The following is a 22156-nucleotide window of genomic DNA, read 5'->3' as shown; positions in this document are numbered from 1 at the left end:
TTAGCAAAGGCTAAGAGAGCAAAGGAATCACAAGTGGGCCCGAGTATTACTTGTTTCTGTGTAATTTTGCACATGATATTAAGGATTCATTTTACTCCCTAACATACAGTTCATGAGAAGCTGCACCAGGCTGGGCACTTGTATTTTTGTTGGTGTGACAGGTATGAGTGAGTCTGACTCAGGGAAATCAATGGCCTGTCTCTCAATGTCAAGTCATTTTCCAGATAGAAGTGACTGGCCTAAGGCCAGGAGTGAGGTGGTGGAGGGGTGGAGTAATAGAGGTACACTTTCCCTTTCCCAGTGGATTGAAATGAAGAGATTTGGTCTGAGAATCAAGAATATTTCTGATGGCTAATAGGCCTGGTTCTCAGTCCATCTGGAGTTCTTTGGAACCAATAAAAACACACAACTCCCTCTCACTATTATGGTGCGCATGTGTTGGGCAGATAAAATATATTATGCTCACTTTGTTAAAAATGGCGCTGCCCACGTGGAAGCCATTGCCCAGGTGATGTTAATGTGTGTTGGGGGCGGGCTGTGAGCAGGCAGGATCCTTTTAGCCTGGGGCTTGGTTTTAGGACTAAGCCTTTCCCACCCTTTCTGATGTGGGGTGGTACAATCCCATCATGTCTCTGATAAGTGACTTTGTATTAAAGACTTCCCTATTTTGTATATTGGATTAAAGGTTTTGATTTCTACACTATAAAATGGGGGCAGAATGGGAGCTTGCACTCTCAGTTCTGGAGATTAGCATTAGAGAGCAGAAAAAGGCCACATGGAGGAGGTCAGGAGAAGCAGCCAAGATGGCAGAGTGTTGAGTGATGTTGGGCAGATAAAATGTATTATGCTCACTTTGTTAAAGATGGCGTTACCCAGGTGATATTGATGTGTGTCTCTGGGCAGGCAGGATCGTTGAGCCTGCGGCTTGGTTTTGGGATTAAGCCTTTCCTACCCTTTTTGATGTAGGGCGATACAATCCAATCATGCCTCAGATAAGTGACTTTGTAGTGGAGACTTCCCTGTTTTGTATATTGGATTAAAGGTTATGGATCTACACTATAAAATGGGGGCGGAACGGGAGCTTGCGCTCTTGGTTCCTGAGATTATCATTAGAAGAGAGAGCAGAGGAGAGCAGAGAAAGGCCACGTGGAGGAGGCCAGGAGAAGCAGCCAAGATGGTGGAGTGCTGAGTGAGATGCCAGTTTGTGTAGAGTTTGTATTTGGGATAAGGAAGGAGATGGGGAACAGAGGTGAATAAGTCTGGTGAGCTAGAAACCTTTGATTCTAGGAAACTCGGATAAGTCAGTGGCTTTGTGAGCACTGAATGTGACTGGGTTTTGGAGCCCAGTGCGTATTTTTACTTGCCCACCAGGTGCAAACTAGAATTAAAGACTATGGCCCACCAGTTTGTGGCTCCGTTGTTTCTTTACCGACTGTCCGAATCCAATGCGAACCTGCATGGGCCTGGTGGCTGCTTTGATGGTGGCCATGGCTGTGGCTTCTGGCTTTACAAGTGAGAAGCCAATTTGTGTAGAGTTTGTGAAGGAAAAGGAAGGAGATGGGTAACAGAGGTGAATAAGTCTGGTGAGCTAGAAACCTTGGATATTCAGAAACTCGGATAAGTCAGTAGCTTTGTGAGCACTGAATGTGAGTGGGTTTTGGAGCCCAGTGTGTGTGTTTTACTTGCCCGCCAGGTGCAAGCTAGGATTAAAGATGATGGCCCATCAGTTTTTGGCTCTGTTGTTTCTTTACCAACTGTCCGAATTCAATGTGAACCTGCATGGGCCAGGCTGCTGTGATGGTGGCCTTGGCTACTGGCTTTACAGCATGTCTGCCTTGTGCGGTCTGCTGCTTATTGAAAACAAAGTAGCCATCAGCTGCTCTCAGTCAATTGAATGCTGGTAGTCAAGAGGACTAACTAGGCAAATGTGCGTCCAAAGGCATGGCCACATCTTTGTAATTTCTGCTCCATAACCTGTCTGGTGTTGGGAAAATAGCTGTGTTAGGCTTGCCTGCTTGTATTTCACCTGATTAGAGCATGAGCAGGTGGCAGTGCCATGTTTGTATAGTGTAGGACGTAAAGCTACCGGTGCTTGCCCTCAGGGCGAGTTGCAGATTGCAGATTGCCTGCTGCTGCTGTGAGGGGCTATTTTGATGTTTGTTTGTCTGAGAAGCTGTTTTCCCCTGCCTGTTTGTTTGCTGGTCCCCCATTGGGAGAGTTTCTTAAATGGGAGTGGTCCAACTCTTTCTGGCTCCGCAGTTTCTCTACCATCTGTGGGAATCCAATGTGGACCTATCTGGCCAGGGGTCACCAGCATTACACCTGGTGTACTTGCGACAGAGGTAAGATAGACAGAGGCTAACTAGACAGAGAGGGTGGGAGCTGCTTGCGTTTCTCCTCTAATGCTCACACTTTCTGTAGAGCCTGTGTAGAAACTCCAATGCATTTCCATAGTATTCTGGCCTAGCGCTGTGGACAAGCTACTACCCTGCTGGCCAACAGAACACTAATGATCAAATACAGAGCTGGTGCAGAGCCCGGCACAAACCCCTCCTGCTCATGTTGCTGACTCCCACCCGTCCTCAGTCACGTCTGCATCACCTCTCCCCCCCCCCCCCCCAGCATGCCCTATTTTCCCAGCAGTTTGATTTTTTTGATATGATCCCAGGGTTCCACTCGTACTTAAAACCATCCCTTGTTGGAAGGCTGGGTCAATGGACACATCGTGTTGTATAAGCACAAGCATTGTGAGATGGAGACAAACGTAGTCACAGAGGGTCACGCTGCCTCAGAAATCATCCGCCCCAGTGCCCCAGCCTCGCAGCATGTTACCAGGAGACTGCTTTCTGCGAGAATTGATCAGCTCTCCCCAACACAGGTGTTGCGCGTGTTTATGTGTGAGACGGGAAGCCAGGTCGGGGAGTTTTTGATAGGCAGTGTTTGCTTCCTTAGGACATGGAGGTTTGAATAAAACATCACGGCAGGGTGCAGAAACAAGAAAATCTTTGACATTTTCTCCATAACGTGCTAGGGCTCTGAACAAACAGGTAGGACCCGAGGTGCCTTCATGTCTAATTTCACATTTAGCTCAAGATTAATGAGTGACTCGCCCCGTTCCCGTTTCATTTCATTGAGGAAGCAGGGACAGGTCGTTCCTTCTCACTGCCACCACCATGCCCCACACCCCTTAAGTTTGAAAAAGAGGAGAGAGAAGAGAAATCTCATTTTGAGTTGGCCAAATTGACAGAGAGGAGATGTGTTACAGCAGTAAATAAGGCCTGTGAGGATGGCTCTAGTTTCCACTGTAAAATTGTTCAAGATTTTCAAGTTTACAGACACAAATAGTATCAGCATTATTTTTTTTTAAATCCTTCAAAACCCGGAAGCCAAATTCTTAACCTTACAAGATTAATTGAACTGAATTATGCAGAGAAAACTAACTTCAGTAAACTAAACTTTCAGCAGCTCTACACAATCAGGGCTGTTTCCATCATGTACTCAGTAACACTACCCACCCAGACTTTCCTATCTCTACCTGTGACCAGATTATCTTGGCAGCTATATGCAATCCAATCAACATGGAAGCATCTCACATCTCAGCAGTAGATAATCTAGTCTGTGAAATAGCAAGGCGTTCCTGGATCTTCTTGACACAGAAGAGCTGGTAACCTTGGCCAAGAGAAAGAGCATTAGTGAGTTTCAGTTATACAACCAATACATACATAGGTTAGAGATGGTGGTAGTAATATTTGTCCAAGCTAGCACACAAGAATGGGGTATGGATTAAGTAAAAAAAAAAAAAAAAAAAAAAAAAAAAAAGAATATACCAGCATTTTATAAACTGTATGAAGTTATACTATTTCAGATAATATTAATTATCTTTATTATTCTTCTTATTTCTCCTTTTCTCCTCGCTTGTGTCTGCTTTTGTTATGTAATGTTCATTTGCCCCTCCAACAGAGGTCAAGCAAAGATAAGTGGAAATCTAACATATATTATTTATCAACTAAAGGTTTTAGTTTTTTTATGCCATTCCTCCCCTCAACACACACATGCTGCACACCTATTTACCGCTCTGGAAATTTCAAACCTGCTTAGAATTGCAGAAAGTATTCTATTTCTCCTACTGACATTTAACACTTGCAACAATTACTGTGTTTTCTACCATTGTATGTAGTTTTTGAAAAATTATAATTGACATGAATGTATTAATTAATTCACAATGGCAGCTCTATTTATTTAGAAGAAAATAATGTGAATGTTCCACATTCTGTTTGTAATGGTACGTGGGTAAGCTTTGAACAGGGGCAATGCAAAGAAAGGATTTCTGCAAACCTCCTGTTGATTTTATTCTTTGTCTGAATATTCTATCTTCTGAGCCCTTGAGCAATGGTAGGAAACAACTTTTATTATTTTCTTTGTATTCTAGACATGCTTTAGTTCACCCTGGTTGGTTTCTATTAGAATCTACTTCCTTCCCTACATGCAAAGAACACTATATGCCTTAAGCAGCTAAAAAAAAATAGAATTTAGGCTGGTAATGTGGGCATGAAATCATGAAGGTTAAGGAATTCTTATAAGCACCTTCGTTATCTGTACACATTTCTGATTCCAAAATTCAGTGAAGAAATAGGATGAGCATATTATTTTCATAATAACCTTTTACTAGCACTTGTGTTGAAAGACTAAAAAACTGGCTGGTTTGGATAATAATTGTCATTTTTTTTCCCCTCCACTTCTGCCCATGTCTAGCACAGTGCCTTTTCGTGTTGTAGGTGTCAGGAAATGTGGTCACTTTGTATTATTCTTAAACATAATAGAGAACAGATTGGTCTCTGAAACCTTTATACTTCTCTTTTCTACTCACGGACAGCTCCTTTCTCTCTGATTTAAAATCCTCTTCTGCTTTTGATATAAGGACTTGTTTATAAGGTTCTTTAAATAGCTAAAGAATTCATCCATGGGGTACAAGCAATGTTTACCCTACACTTAATTTTTTTAAGATAATAGAACACCAAAACAAAACAAAACATACTTTTGTTGCCCATAACGCATCTTGTAGCTTTTAAGGATATGTCCTGGTTTAAGGCTAAATCTACAGGTTGTTATTCATGGAATAAGGAGTGGGGTTTTAATCAATGCCAGGAATAAAGCCCGAGTTTTCATCTATTCTGAGAATTATACCAAACAATTTTCTTTACCATGGAAAAATGTCTTTTTCAGTCTTGAAGAAAGAGGGGTGAGATGCTCTCCTTTGTTCTCTGATAAAGTCTCAGGGTGCCACTTGTCAGACCCTGGAATTCTCCCAGTTGCTGTTTGCCACCTACCCTAGGTAGCCTCATCTTTCTGAGCTTCCCTCTGCTCGATATCCCCATTTCTGCCAAATAACAAAACCATCTGGTCTGGTTAGACTGTATCTAAATACTATTCTGTAAGTACCAGAATGAGATTAATTCCCTCCATCTATTGATTAGATCAGCTTCTGGATGCTCTCCCAGGTTAGCAAAAACAAATACCCCAGGACCTAGAATAAGGGTCTGAGACTATTAGATTCTGGAGAAGCTGCTCACCTCCTGAGTGACTGCAGCCACAGTGAGCAGAGTCAGGATGGTTCCATTGGCTCTTACTGAGCAAGGCAATGACCCATGCATGGAAAAGCCATTTGCTATCCCAGAGTAGATTTATTGCTGAAGCAGTTATAATGGACACCCTCAGCTGGTCATGAATGCAAATATTGGTGTCTGAATCATTTGTCCCTTTTTTAAGTCAGCCCATGCACTTAGATACTAGGGTAATTTTCAATATTTAACACATATAAAAAATTTTAACTTAAAATACTTTCTTTTTACGTAGACCAGGAGACTCAATCAGATGCAGATATCTGTGTCACACACATATCACCACAAGCACACATCCACCACTGCATATTGTTTAAATAAGCTCACAGCACTTTTTATACCATGGCTACTGCATTTCAGTTATTTAGAGCAGTCTGACCCTAATTAACCCTCTCTTTTGATGATGGCTACTGTCTGGGTGAGTGTCTAGGGATGGGTTTCGTATAAATCTGACATCCTAGGACAGTACCAGGAATTCATGACCATTTGGGAATATTAAAATATAGCATTCAAAGCCCCAGAAGAGTATCTTACCCGACTGATACCTTTGACCAATACAGAAAAATGCCAGCTACCTCTCAGAGGGCTATGGTGAGTGAGTTTTTGGGAACTACCTGAGTTGCATGTGCAGTTTACAAACTGTTTCTCTCTGAATAAAAGAAGACAGCTTTGTTTTTGACTGCACATTGTTTTTATATGTCATTTTCATGATCTTCCTGTCTCCAGTTTCCCTGATTTTACCACATTACCATTCACATGGCTCTTGGCATTGCTTTGTTTTATACATACATTGTATCTTTTCCTCTAAACTGTTAACATATTCTTCTTCTTCTGTTACTTTTTTCATCACTTAGTACATGCATAAGTGCAACATTCTATTCACTCCAGGCAGAAGAATCTGAGTAACTGATACTTTCAATGAGTTTCTCTCACCCTCAGTTTCATGACACTCAAAGAATCTATAGTTTCCATTTTCCCTATTTACCTATAAAATTTGTGTCTAAAAGAACTATGTACCTGCAGTGTTCCTTTTCTAATATGTACTTCAGAAGCTGATGTTTATTTTCTTTTTTTCAAATTTATAATATTTTTATTACCTCTGAAAAAAAACTCTATATACATTAGTAGTCACTCTACATTTCTTTCCAACACTCATACCAACCTTTACCACCCCGACTCCTATTCCTTATCTATTTTTTGTCTCTATAGATTTATATGAAATTGACCTGTTATATAAATAGAATTGCACAATGTATGGTTTCTTTTTTCCCTGGCTCCTTTCATTTAATATAATGCTATCAAAGTTCATCCATACTATGGCATGGAACAGTACTTAATTTCATTACTGATAATTACTACGGATATAGCTCATTTTGGTTTTCCATTCTTTGGGTGCTGAAAATTTTGGCATTTTACTCTTAATATAGCATTTTCTAATGATTGTATTAAAATGGAAGCCAACTCATGTAATATAGCATTTTCTAATGATTGTATTAAAATGGAAGCCAACTCATGTAACCAACTCATGTAACTACCCATCACACTTTGAGTAAAAATCAAACTCTTTACAACTACCTACAGGCCCTATGCATTCTGAATGTACTTTATCCTCACTTTGGAAGCTGATATTTCTTGCTTTATAAATAGATCCGAATAGTAGTAGAAACTGATACCAGTGGAAAAAAAATGATCACTGCTGGTTATATTCTTCTACTGCAAACCCTAAGGAGTCAGAGACTCAAATTACACACAAAAAACACCTAGCTTTAAGAACAACAAATAAAAGGAGAACTCCCTTTTACTGAGACTTACATTTTACTTTATATAATGGTAACAGAAATTCATTTGGAGAATATTTTCTTGGGATCCCAAGAGTTAATCTTCCAAAACTTTTTGGTAAGACTTATTTTTCTTATGACTGTACACTCACACATCTTTGTGTCACTTTTATTATAGGTATATAATGTCTAGACATTGGCCAAGGGGCTGAACATATTGGTATAGCTCTGCCCATTAGCAGATAAAAACTCAATATATATCTTTGGGATGATTTATTATTAATGACAATACTAATGATTAATTATGAATTGTAATAATTTCCTACTCTTTTTGGCAATAACAGTATCCTTAAAAATATAACTAGAATGCCATTTGTCATAGAAAAGCATGTACTATTTTATCATGTTATCCTAAGAGAAGTTAAGCCAACCTTGTTTTATTGCCTAGTTTTAGCATGTCATAAATAATAGCTACACTTGTAGGACCTTTTATAGTATGTAGAATGAGTTCACATGCATTATCTTACTTGACCCAAATAGCAATCTTGTAATATTGCTTAATATTGACTTTGTACATTCCATTACTAGATGAGGAAACTAAGGCTCAGAGATATTTAAATAACTTGTCATTAACTTGTTCATTTATTCATTCAGAATTTGTTAAGCACCTACAATGTGTCTGATATTGTGGATCAAAAGCAAATAGTAAAGATTATGTGGTTGCCTTGTGAGCACGTGGTAGGGTGGGATCAGAGTCCTCTGGCACTCAATCTAGTACACTGTGTTACATTTGCTAATTTGTCATTCATCCCGGAAACTGCCATACCATGCAGCAAAACATACTTCATGGCATTTTCAGAAGCAAAATGTCAGGCCGATGGATATTTGATGTTTCACAAGATAACATTTATGTGTTATATTGTATATTTTTATTCTTATTATTGAATTTTTTAGATCATACTTATTAAAGCCAAGTGCTGCTAAGGAAACATCCTGTATATTTCTGAACCTGACTCTTATATAGGCACACCATTCTGTTCCATATAGTCTGTTACATATGCAACAAAATAAGGACTAAACTTCTCTAGATATACCGAAGAAAAGTTAGAGATTAGGCAGTTGATAGTGTGGTGCTTTTAACACACTTACCACCAACACATAGAGTAATGCATTCACCTTGTCCCAACTTCAAATAAACAAGTAAGACCAGTTTGCTGCTAATTTGTACCATTAGGAATGACATTTTGAATTGAATACAAGTAATAACAGAAAATTACTTAAGGTTAAAAACATTAGCCAACTGATCATTCTTTTTCCTTACTCTGAAACTAATATTTCCTACTATAAGCTGGTTAGTTAGGGACCAAGAATAAAGACATTAAAACAGTCACAGCTAGACTTAGACAGTCTTGCAAGCCTAGGATTATTTTTAAAGAAATGTGTACTGACAGATAAGAACCAATACTAAACATGCAACTAAGTTGGTTTTGTGAAAACCCAGTTAAGCAGATGTGACAATTTACTTCTACAAAAAGCTCCTCTTCAATTTCTTTCCTTATGGTTGCTTTCTAATTTGCAACACTATGATTCTTTGCTTTAAACAAAAGAAATGAGCTAATTTGATGTAAAAAAATAAAAGGAATAATATAGAATAGTTGATTGGAAGAATATGGAATCACTCATAGAATCAAAACAAAAGCAGAGAAATCTTGCCTTGGAAAGCACAGAAGTCATGCCTCTCTAGCAATGCACTTTGCAGACACTAGTTAAAAATAATGGTCATTTCATGGCTGCTCTTTCTTATTAGCTAACCATTGCTGCTGAACAAACCACCCAAAATTCAGAGGCATAAGACAATAGTCTTTAGTTTTCACAAATATATACGTCAGCAGAGCTAGGCTGGACTTCACTACAGGTGATTATTGCTGAGATTGTCAGAGATATCAAATAAAGAATAGGATGCCAGTTAAATTTAAATTTTATATAACAAATATTTTAGTATAAATTTATGCCATGTAATGTTTGGAACTTATATACTAAAGAAAGGTACTTGTTGCCGATCTGAAATTTATATTTAACTGGGTATTCTGTATTTTATCTGGCAACCCCATTTGCCATCTTCCATCAACCTTTGCCTGGAACCAGCAGGCTCAGTTGGGTGTGTTCTCACAGTGATGGCAGAGATACAAGACAAAGTGAGTCCAATTGTGCCAGAACTTTTCAAAATGCTGCTTGTTTTCCCTATGCTGATATCCTTGGCCAAAGAAATTAACATGGCCCAGAAATGGAAAACTGCATGCCACCCACTATAAGAATACATGGGCATGGCAAAGGATGTGGATACAGGGAAGAGTAGGGGCCATTAACACAGTTTGCCACAGGTTAAATCAGTTTTAATATTTCTCGATCCATTTCTTATTTTAAAAGGTTCCTGGGAGGGAGAGACTGAAAGACCCAGTTTATACCATATCCCTAGTTCTTGGCCAAGGAAAAATGGGTCACTTGATTGACAGCCCCAACAAACCAATAGCAATAGGTGAAAGTTGGTTTCCCCAAAGGAAAAACAGCATGTCTTACCAGAAGAAGGTGTGGATTTGGGCAGGTAAAACACTTCACTTGAACTTCTGACTTTGCCTGCAGTTCCACCTTGGTCAACATAAGAGATGCTAGTCTTATATAAAAGAGAAGGGATGATTGAAATCTTCAGAACTGTAAAAACATGTACAGGCACCTCTGGATCTACAAATGCCAGGGAAGACTCTGGATATTTTGTAGAGACAGAGGGCATAAAAATTACAAAATAAAAAGTGAAGAGCGATGATAAAATCATGAATAGCACAGTCAGGTTGTATCATTATTCTACTTAATGTGGGTTCATTCATGTGTCCAAGTATACCTAGATATTACAATAGCATTATTTTAGAAACTACCATTTAATTCGTACTGAATAGAAAAAGCATACATTTCTTAACTACAGAATTTATATGTATTTCAATAAGTGTGTATCCACACAATAGCTGGCTATTTCAGTAGATGAAAAATCATCTACTTAATAATTCAGATTTTAAAATTTGATCTATTAATTGTGGCACCTCTATTTTTTTATTTTTTTAACAATGGAAAAACCTGAGGATTTCTTTGAATAATGGATTTTGCTAATGTCCTGAAGATGGATATCTAAATTATGTCTTTTACTCAACAATGTAGATGGTGTTCATTTAATAAACAATCAACTTTGGAACTGGCAACATGTAATAATAGTGTGGTGACCAAAAGATTAGTGACTTTTAGTTTTAAATACCTTTCATAAAATTAATTTGCATGGTAAGTAAGGTTTATATTTCCATGTTTCCCAGAAATATTGATCTGACCAAATTATTAGCACTGTATAGAGTATTTCTAAAAACCAAAATGATGTATAGATTTTATATTATTTCACATATGGTATTGGGAAAATTGACTACAAATAATGGGGGGAAAATTCTGGTTATACTCACATCATAAATAAGTCAAGCCCTGGCTGAATAGCTCTGGAGCATCATATTGGGGCATGGAGGTTGACAGTTCGATTCCCCACTGAGGACACACACAGGAGCAGCTCAATGTTCCTCTCTCTCTCTCTCTCTCTCTCTCTCTGCTTCTCTTTCAAATAAATAAATAAATAAATAAATAAATAAATAAATAAATCCCTGTATACTGAAAGAGTTCAATATAAAAAAAATTGAAACAAACCATTAAAAGAAAAGAAGAAATAAAGATAAACATTTAACTGATCTTATGCTAAGAAAGAACATAATATGCACAGAAGCAATGGAAGAAATCACAAAACAAAGATAAAGAAACATAAAACTTTGGCAAAAACAATATTTTGAAATTAAGAAGTTAGGAATAAATTTGAGAAATTTTATATAACATGACAACAAAAGGTCAATTCTTTATGATATAAGGAACTCATATTAATCAAGAAAAAAACAATAATCCAAATAAATTGAAGACATCACTGAAGCTGAATAGATTAAAAAACATCAAATACATGGAATTACATTTGTGAAAATATAATAAATCATACTAATATTCTATGAATAAAAATTGTTAGGCAATACTCCAAAAATTAAACAACCTCCCCAAAACAAAAACACCACAGAACACTATGATGACCCAAGAATTCAAGAATTATGTGTACATAAATCTGTATTACAGTGATCTTGAAATATGACTTATATTTGCTAGGACAATTAAGAGTATCATATTAAACACTACTTCCTAAGTGGTAATCCTTATTGAGAATTAAAACATAGCAAACAATACTATTTGGGACCACTTTTTTAAGAGTGAATTAATCTAGAGGAACAGTTAAGTTTGGGTTATCTGTAACCTTTGGTTTTAGTCCTGGCTTTATAATTTCTTAGCTATGTGGCTTTTATTCATTTTGTCCCCTGTGTCTATATCTATAATATGGCAATAATGATAACAATACTTTTTCTTTTCCAGAATCTGTATAAAAATTTTATGAGGTAATAGAATAAAATCTCTGAATTGCTACTTTAATGTTATATTATCAATGATGGTATAAATGTATACTCCATGAAATACTACAAAAAACTAGAAAGAAACTATTAAATCATTAAACTAAAAAAATGTTTGTGTACGACTACTTATAGGGCCTGACCAGGCAGTGGTGCAGTGGATAGAGCATCAGACTTGGATGCAGAGGACCCAGGATTGAAACCCTGAGGTCACCAGCATGAGCATGAGCTCATCTGGTTTGAGCAAAGCTCTCCAGCTTGGACCCAAGGTTGCTAGCTTGAGCAAGAGGTCACTCGATCTGCTGTAGACCCCTGGTCAAGGCACGTATGAGAAAGCAATCAATGAACAACTAAGGTGCCACAACAAAAATTGATGTTTCTCATCTCTCTCCCTTCCTATCTGTCTGTTTCTCTCTGTTCCTTTCGCTGTCTCTTTGTCTCTGTCACACACACACACACACACACACACACACACACACACGACACTTTATGGGGAAAAAAAAGTAAAAACCCTGAAAAATCGATAATTGAGGAAGTTGGGCACCAGGTTTGTCTTGTTTCCTATGTTTCTAAAATACAAACATTTCTTTACGCTATGGTTAATTTTTTTCTAAGGGTCAAAAAAATTGATAGTGAAATACATGACCAGAGGGGTAGCTAAGGAAATATTGATACAAGCTGTGTTTTTTTTCTTGTGTAGAATAAAAACTTCCTCTTTTCTGACAGAAATTCAGTGAAATGGCTTCCTTTGTCTCAGAAAAGAGTTGGGGAGTAAATTTCATTAAGTTTTTTGTTTGTTTGTTTGTTTGTTTGTTTAAACACTCTGTGAGTACCATGTTCCAAATACCATGTGGTATAAGACTCAGTGGTCAAGAAAACAAAGGACTTCCTGTCTGTCTCTTTCAGTTTAGGGACAGGCATAGGTAAATAATCCAGCAATTAAGATTCAGTACCATGGGGGAGAAATACAAGGCACAGTGTTGAGAACGCAGAAGGGCTACTTCACCCAGTATGGAGTCAGAAGGGGAGGGAGGCTGGGATGGGGAATAACAGGACAGTTTTCCTGGAAAAAGCTGACAACTAAAACCTGAAGGAGGAAAGAGGCTAACCATATAAAGAACTGAAAGAAGACTATTCCACATAGGAAAAAGAAAAGAAAAGAATGTTAAATGTCTGGGAGGAAACAAGGATAGTTTATTACAGGGACCAAAAGTGGTTTGATCTGATTGGATGATGTAGTGCAAACAGATTAAGAAGCAAGGTTAGAGAGAGAAGCAGGGCCAATAATGAATGACCTATTAAGCCATATTAAGAAATTTGAATTTTATCTTCAGGGCAATAAGATTAATCAGGAGATATTATACTCACATTTGCAGTTTAGGGGAAAAAACATCTTATTGCTATGTGGTACCTGGATGAAAATGAGCTTGAAGAGAAGAAGGCTAGAGTCAAAGAAACCAGCTGTGAGGCTCTTGCAAAAATTCAGGGGGAAAAAAGAAATGTTGATGGCTGGAAAAGGATAGTGGAATAGGGATTGAGAGTAATGAATGAATCTGAAGATTTGTTAGCCATAGAATTTGGGGATCCATTTTTTATTGACAGTAAAGGAGAGAGAGAACCATCAAGAGAGATAAATTCCTTTTTTGTTTGTTTGTTTGTTTGAACAGCTGTTTACATGATGGCATTATTTAATGAGCTAGCAAGTGTTATATGAGAAGGAAGATGGTGAGTATGTGTAATCTTGGGAATCTGTGAGGTATTTGAAAAAGATGTAGTGTAGTCAAAAAGAAAACTCAGTATAAAGGTCATGAGAAAAAACTGGGCTACAAATACTGATTTAAGAATCATCACTAAATGGCTTAATGCTTCTGAAGCTAAGGAGTAGATGAGGACACTCACAGTGAATGATAGGAAGAAAGAAGAAGATGATCAAACCCTTAGAAATACAGATATTGAAAGAACAGGACAATAATAAGCCCAAGAGTCAAACTGGGAAAGCTGGCTAGAGGGCTCGGTGGAAAGCAGTTGAGTTTGGTGACCTAGAAAGTAAGGAAAGAATGGAAGAAAGAGGTTATGATTAACAAAGTCATATACTTAGAGAAAAATAGAATAATAACAAATATGTTTCATTGGGCCTAAAGACAATATGGTTCAAACAAATTGGTGAGCTTTCTGAGAGCAGGTTCTTTAGAGGTTAATGAGGGTCTCCAGATTGCCCTGAAGGTTGAAGTGTGAGTGGGAGATGAAGATGCAGTCTAGACACTTTCTCCAAGAAATTTGGAGAGAGGTTGAAAGTTAGTGGGATGGCAACATAAGATTTGCAGAAGGATTTTTTTCTAGAGCTAAAGAACTACATCATTTATAAATATTTATGGGAAGAAGCTGGTACAAAGTATACAGTAAAGTAGGAAGATAAATAATGAAGTGAAACCCATTGATAGTGACCTAATGAAGATGTGACACAATGTCAACATGATTACATTTCTAACTATTCAAAAAAAAATTTTGTATCTTTGGTATCTGAGATCCTGGACCTTAGTATATTCTTTAATTAGAAGAAACAATAAAGTTTGGTGGCCAAAATATAGCCATGCATTCAATTATTCTCTATTGGATTCCCAATTATATCTCTACTTGTCTCTGTGCCATTGAGCAAGTGACTTGACTTGCATGCCATGTATAAAATTGAAGTCCTTAGTGTATATTCCTCTCATAGAAGAGAGGTAATATGAGTAAATTGTATCATAGGTAATAACTCTGTGAGATCTTGAAATATCTCCAATGGGAGATATTTTTTGTTCTATAAATTTGAGTGTTTTTATATTAGCAATATAGAGTCTCCCCCTCCCCAACTCTACTTTTTAAAAATATATATCTATATCAGAAATCATTTTTATTTTCTCTACACTGGGTCCTTTATAATTCAGAATTAACTACAACTTGACTAACATGAGCTCTTATTATTACTATATAGATTTCTATTACAGTTTTTAGATTGTTGAGAAAGGCTTCTAGGATAACTAAATCTAGTTTCATCATAGATATATATCCTATTGTAGTTTTTTGGAGATGTTCAGAAACTTGGCTTATGCAGTTGGGAGAGAAATTGCAAATATTGAATAACGAAACAGTTGGACATTCATTAGCTCTGAGCTCTAAGCCTTGCCGCAGTTCTTCTTCTTCTTTTTTTCTAACAGAGACAGAGAGAGAGTCAAAGGGAGGGATAGATAGGGACAGACAGACAGGAACGGAGAGAGAGATGAGAAGCATCAATCATCAGTTTTTTGTTGCAACACCTTAGTTGTTCACTGATTGCTTTCTCATATGTGCCTTGACCGCGGGCTTTCAGCAGACCGAGTAACCCCTTGCTCGAGCCAGTGACCTTGGGCCCAAGCTGGTAAGCTCTGCTCAAACCAGATGAGCCCACGCTCAAGCTGGCGACCTCAAGGTCTTGAACCTGGGTCCTCTGCATCCCAGTCCGACACTCTATCCACTGTGCCACCACTTGGTCAGGCCTTGCCGCAGTTCTTGATGAGATCACTCTTGACCAGCCATTATTTCTCTCTGTGCTCCCTGTTCTTTTCTTTCAAATGTGTGTAACCTTTATGTCCTCATTGTAAAAGTCTGGAAGAATATATTGCAAGTCAGTGTATGAATATAAGAAAATAGCCCTTAACCCCAATAGATAAAAGGAGAAATAGAAAATCTAAAAATAGAAATTACTAAATAATGAGAATCAACTACATCCTGTTTCTGCCATTGAGTTTGATTTGTAATCACTGGTTTCTACCCAGAGGCCATATAAGATGTCATTGTGAGAGGAGTGTTAAGATAATGAGAATTCTCATCCCACTTCCTCCTTGTGACACTCTGATCTGGTCAGTTGCCCAAGTGCCATCAACGTCTCCTAACAGGGATCTACGGGGATTATATATTTGTCAGGCAGCTGCCTCTACAAAGAGAAAATGTTCTGTTTTATTTGCCACTACACAGAGTTCCTAATGGGCAGAAAGAGTGAGATAAAGTAAGATTCTTGAACTCCTTCATGCTTTCTTGGAAGACAACTTCTTCCCTCTCCTCCACACATACTTTCTCAGGGACAGCATAAACAACTAAGAATAAAAAAGAAAATCACAGTCAAACCATAACCTCTGCTATTTGTAATCAGTGCATAACCTCTGTGATGAAATTTGTGAGTAATTCACTTTCCACTTGAGCCTACCAATGCGAGGTCTAATGTTGCCGCCCGGAACACTAATGAAGGAAATCAGACGGCAGTACAACTAGCCTTTGGGGACTCATTCCTCACATCACCAAAAAGTAATTCTCGTCATTTTCAGCCATCTGGTAGCCTGGATTATGAAGATGAACTTTTACTCAAGAAGTGCTTAAGTGCGTGGGCCCTGGAGTCTGCCTAGAGTCAGATCAATTTTCTGCTTCTCACCTAACCCCCTCTGTGCCTCAGTTTCCCACCTATAAATAAAATCCTCATAGGATGTTATTTCCTTATTATAAGGAGTTATTAAGATAATATTTGCAAAGCACTCTACATCAGGTCTTATGTATAGTAAATAATTAAAGTTAGCTATTATTAAATTGTTAGTAGTGGTAATGATAATTATTAGAAATAATATATATATTTTTAATATCTACCTATCTGTGACACAGGCATTATTAATTCAATATTTAAGCTCTAAGGCAGTGATTTTCAAACTTTTTTTTTCATGGCACAAACACACACTAATTACTAAGGTCATTGCCCCTGACTAAATACAACCATTTTCATCTCATGGCACAAATAAATAAGTTACTAAAGAAGAAGAGGTCAGGGCCCCTTTTTCTTTAGTAATTAGTTTATGAGTGTGTGAGAAACAAAGGTTGAAAATCACTGCTCTAAGGTACATTATCTGGCCTGCTGTACACCAAGATGAGATTTAGAGACTTTCTATTGCAGTGATTGACCGATGTTTTCCTCATGTGGCTAGATTAGAAGTACCCAGGTTTTACTGCATCTTAATAACACAACTATGCAGTCTTATACTAAATAACACTTTATTCCTGACATTTGAAGGACAGAGTAGGTTATATATTCATTTTATATATATAATAAAATAAATATAGGTAATAGTAATAAGAAAATTTTGTTCTTTCTATGTATACATGACCATGATCTGTAATATCCAAAAAATATTCTAATCAGAAAAGAGCTGAAAGATTTTCATCATATTACTCTGTGAACTTCCTATAGCACTTGGCCATAGTAGGGAGAATCTCACCTTAAAATAAGATTCATGCTTTTTATCTGCTCACTAAGTCTCTAAGAAGGTCCTAAAGCACTCTGCCTTCTTAACCCCCTAATTCAGAGGGTTACGTCAACACTTAGTTCAAATTTGCCACTTCCAGTTACCTGGACCAATGCTGCAAACCTGTTTTAACTGACATCTTTACACATTTCATTTGCTTTTATCCTTCCAGTTCCACCAAAGATCTCCAACATCTCCTCGGATGTCACTGTGAATGAGGGCAGCAATGTGACCCTGGTCTGCATGGCCAATGGCCGTCCTGAACCTGTTATCACCTGGAGACACCTTACACCAACTGGTAAGCAACCCTCCCATCTCCAAAATGCCACACACTATTTAAGAATTCCTCACACTTCTGAGATTCCATTGGATCTGAAGAACAAGAGCATACCTTGTTATTACAACACTAATAAAAATGTGACACAGAAGTTAGTTAGGGTTCTCCCTGGTCTTTGCTAATGTGTTCATCTCTATAAAGTCTACAACCATGGTATAAATATATTTATATTATTTTATTTTCAATAGAACACTCCCCCAAGGCAACAAGTATAGAAACATTAAATACCTTAAATTACTTCATATTATGACTAAAACATATGCCAGTTTGGTACTTGAGAATCTTGGGACGTTTTGTATGGATTAAATTTATATACTTTGTGGGGTTTTTTTCTTTCTTTCTTTCTTTTTTTTGCTTTGTTTTTAACTATAGTTTGCTAATGTGCAACACCTTATGAAGAAATTTTTAAGAACAATACAAAATTGTGACTTCTAGTGTTCCGTCCTTGGCATCTGGATCAGTGGAGGAGCATCGGGAATGGACTAAGCTGCCTGAGCTCAGCTGGATCCCCACCTATTGGTGCTAAGTCAGTGAAAGTTACAGACAGTTGCACTAGGAATGTCTTCTGCATTCCTTCCTTCTTTTTTTCACCACCATCACCATAACTGAGATCCGAGGTCCTGCTGCTGTATTTATATATTTTACCACATTGTTAAGGCTTTAACTATATGCATACTCCTCTACTCTACAAATTCTGTTTACTTGTATGCAAAACCATGCCTTTGCAAAATGACACATTCTTTGCAGAATGGAGCCCGCTGTTTAAGTTTTCTGGAAAAAAAGGAGGTATGGATCAATTAGCCTTATAAAATGTCATTTATTTTAGTAGATAACCACCAACTTTAACTGATTTATATCTGATAACTCTCCTAAAATTTTCTTATATAAGAATCTAGAGATTTAATTTACAGCAATTTTTAGTTTAGAAGGAACACCATGAAAAGTTGTGTGTGAAGATGGACCTATAATGGAAGATATTCTGAGAAATTTCTAAAAGGTCAGGGTAGTATCTGGTTATAGTATATTTTAAAAATACTCTGTACTTTGTATTGTGAAAATATTGGCCTCCATTTTTATGTTGGCCCTCAAATTAATTTATCAAGTAAAGTTTGGACCAATCTATGGAGTGATCTTTTATTAAGGCAGCTATTCTTATTAGAGGCTTCTACTTTAGTGAGAATATGTTACTCAATACCTTGATACTGTTAATGCATGTAACAGGTCATTTATTTATAATATATAAAAATAACAAATGAGGCAGTCATTTGGGAGATCCAGCTCATTTCCTCTCAGATCCATTTTATACCTCACATGGGAAAAGATACAAATGGAGAATAACTTGAAGTGTGAACCTCTGGATATCACATACCTTTCCCCCGAATTAAATGAAACCACAGAGCACATTCTACTTGGATGACATTATATTATTCCCCAATCTCACACCACCAACAATTTTCCAAGTAGAATTGCTTTTACCGAATGACAACTTGGGACAAAAACTATTGGCCCACATTTAAAATGTTGTTAAAGATCTCCTCTAAAATCTTTTAATTTAATTTGTTGTAATGTTTTTAGAGATCATTAATATTATTATATACTTTCCTTTGCAAGTACCCTTTGAGGAAATTCCTCTTTGCTCTCAATATTTCTATTGTCCTCTTTCTAAGCAGTGGTTTATTTTTTCATAAATGAACTCAGTGAATTTTTATTAACGATCATGAGTCCTTCATTATATTGACTGTTATAAAATGAAGAGCCAAATTTATGGCCCATCTATAAAATAATATAGGAAATCATGTAAAAATTACATGTTAACAATATGGATTTTAATCAAACTATATTAGATTTTATGGCATCAAATTCCTATTTTCTTACCATTATTGTCATTCTGTCTTACTTTCTATAATTAATTTAAATGTGTATGTAAAATATACTATTTACAATCTCAATTTTTGTGAAAAATATTATAAAGAAGAGAGAAAGGAAGGAAGATAGATTATATTCAAATTTTAATTAAGTAATGAACTGCATTAATACAAAATACTTTATTTCCTTTGGTACACTAATTCCTAATAAATGTTTTTTCTCAGACAAAATTGCTATTGGCAACCTGAACCTAAAGATATATGTACTTTTTTTACCCCTTGAGTTCAGAAAAATAATTAGATAGAACCAGACTTATAAGGCCTGCCCAAATTTGGTCTAGGAGTTTAAATCTTCATGGTTAATTCTGTAAACTTTTTAATGATAATAAACATGTGATTTGAACCCTGAATAACTTGGTTATCCATAATGGCTTAAGTCAATGAAGGCCATAGGTCTGGCCAGATCTTCCACAGTAAAGGCAAAATTTTTATACACTCAGAAAACCTCAAAATCAACTAGAAAAATTGGTGTCTTCATAAGGCTTCTCAATTGACAGGCCAGGGGTCCGCAAACTACAGTTTTGAGCCAAATTCAGCTTGCTCCGCATCTGTACATCGTGTAAGCTAAGAATGTTTTAAACGGTTGAGGTGAAAAATGAAAAGTATAATTTTATTTTTGTCATGGAAAAATATATGACATTCAAATTTCATTGCCGCCAAGTAAAGTTTTATTGAAACACAATCATGCTCTTTATCATTTATATATTGTCTATGACTGCTTTTGCTCAAAAACAGCAGAAGTGAATAGTTGCAACAAAGGTGGCTTAGCCTGCAGAGCCTAAAGTATTTTGTTTGTTTGTTTTTAGCTGAGAGGAGGAAAGATAGTGAGGCAGACTTCCACATGTGCCCCAACCTAGATCCACCCGGCAACCCCATCTCGGCCAATGCTTAAGTACTGAGATATTTTTAGTGCCTGATGCTGACATGCTCAGATCAACCAAGCTATGCTCAATGCCCAGGGCCATGCTCGAATCAATGAGCCACTGGCTTCAGGAGAATAAGAGGAGAATAAGAAGGAGAGAGAGGAGGGGAGAAGCATATAGTCCCTTCTGTGTGCCCTGACTGGGAATTGAACTGAGGACATCTATATGCCAGTCCAATGCCCTATCCACTGAGCCACTGACCAGTGGCCCTAAAATGTTGTCTATCTGGCCCTTCACAGTATAGTTTACAGAACCCTGTTGAAGCCTGTGGCTTGAAGCATAGGGCAAGGATTTTGTGTACTCATTGGACCCCATAGAGCTTTGGAGATATCATCCATTAAGTGGCTAAGGACATCTCAAGGGAAAGGACTTTATTCTTCTGTAATCTCTATCTAGGCCTTCCCTGTGGGTCAAATTCTATCTGGCACATGCAAAAGTAGCTCCTAGCTGCATTCACAGGCTTAAGAGCAAACTTCAATTCTCCCTTACAATGGGTATTAACTTCCAAGCCTACTGTTTCATCTCTTTCACATCTGACCTAAATAAGCATCTCCCTGATTAAAATCATATTCCTGGTGACAGGAGAAAGAATCTGCCTTTACTGGTCTTCTATAAAGAAATATAGGATTTTTATTTCTTACTGTCATTTTTGGTTTTAGTGGGTCCTTTTCCTTTTTTTTCAAAATTTCAAAATGGAATGATCCTTTTCAGACTATAGTACAAAAGCCTTTCTTGGAGGCACCCAAAAAGAGGCTGTGCTCCTTGTATGACAGCAAAGCTACCTGCAACCATGGCCTTGTGAAAAAAAAATCCAGCTAGCTTTGTTCAATTATTAATTGTGCCTTCAACAGTACAGAGTGTGACTGCCTTGCAGAGGAAATGTACCTGTAATTAGCTCGACCCTACAGGGACATCAAGCCCTCAAATGGGAAGATTCCATGCAGGGATCATAAGTACCTGATTACCTGTCATTTGATGACATGGAAGGGGGAAGGAAGAGAGTGCAAAGTGTATTTTGATGCAAACTATTTGTTACCTCTCAATTCCATTATTATTTGTTAAATTTTAGGTTGAGTCATTTTGTTTCTCTTTCTTTTGACACCTAAAATTTTTTTTTTCATGTATACTGCAAAAGGTTTTAAAGAGGGACATTAGAAGAATGGTGAGTCTTTCATAAATATAAAATCAAACCGTGTACCTGACTTAAATGGAAGAGACTAATGCATTCTGTGGTTGTTTTTCTTGTATGTCTGATTTCTTAATTTTTCTCTCTTCTTCAGATAGTCTATATAGTCAAAGTGATGTGTTATATATGCAGTTGTTAAATGTGACCTATTTTCTCCCTTAATGAAGTTAGACTTTCATAATCCTGTAACACCCAGAGGGCAATTGCACCGCAACATGTATTTTCTATGGAGTGTTTGATCTCCCTTCTGTGAGTGGTGCTACTCCCATCTTCATTTAACTTTGTTTCTAAGTCCTCCTCACAATCCAGAGGCAGTCCCTTTCACAAGTATGCCTCATGCAGTGTCAGTACTGCTCAGGGTTACAGGAAGTTTTTATTCATTTAATTTCTATGAAGATTTTTATAACCCCAGTAGCTTTCTGTACCAGAAGAAAGAAAGAAGGAAAGAAAGAAAGAAAGAAAGAAAGAAAGAAGGAAGGAAGGAAGGAAGGAAGGAAGGAAGGAAGGAAGGAAGGAAGGAAGGAAGGAAGGAAGGGGTAAAAGAGAAAAGGAAGGAAGGA

General features: G+C 37.2%; 1 protein-coding gene across 3 annotated transcripts in view; it reads left to right on the top strand.

Annotated features, from left to right (window-relative positions):
• LSAMP (limbic system associated membrane protein) overlaps positions 1 to 22156 on the top strand; it is a 741157-nt gene that overhangs the window by 447162 nt on the left and 271839 nt on the right. For all 3 annotated transcript variants that reach the window (XM_066240926.1, XM_066240924.1, XM_066240927.1), the window contains exon 3: positions 17398 to 17523. In XM_066240926.1, the coding sequence (XP_066097023.1) occupies positions 17398 to 17523 (126 nt within the window). The remainder of the gene's footprint in view (positions 1 to 17397; positions 17524 to 22156) is intronic.

The sequence above is a fragment of the Saccopteryx bilineata genome, chromosome 8 (genome assembly GCF_036850765.1).
Source record: "Saccopteryx bilineata isolate mSacBil1 chromosome 8, mSacBil1_pri_phased_curated, whole genome shotgun sequence".
NCBI lineage: Eukaryota > Metazoa > Chordata > Mammalia > Chiroptera > Emballonuridae > Saccopteryx > Saccopteryx bilineata.
Note: the sequence above shows the minus strand (reverse complement) of the source record. Positions and strands in the feature narration are given on the sequence as shown.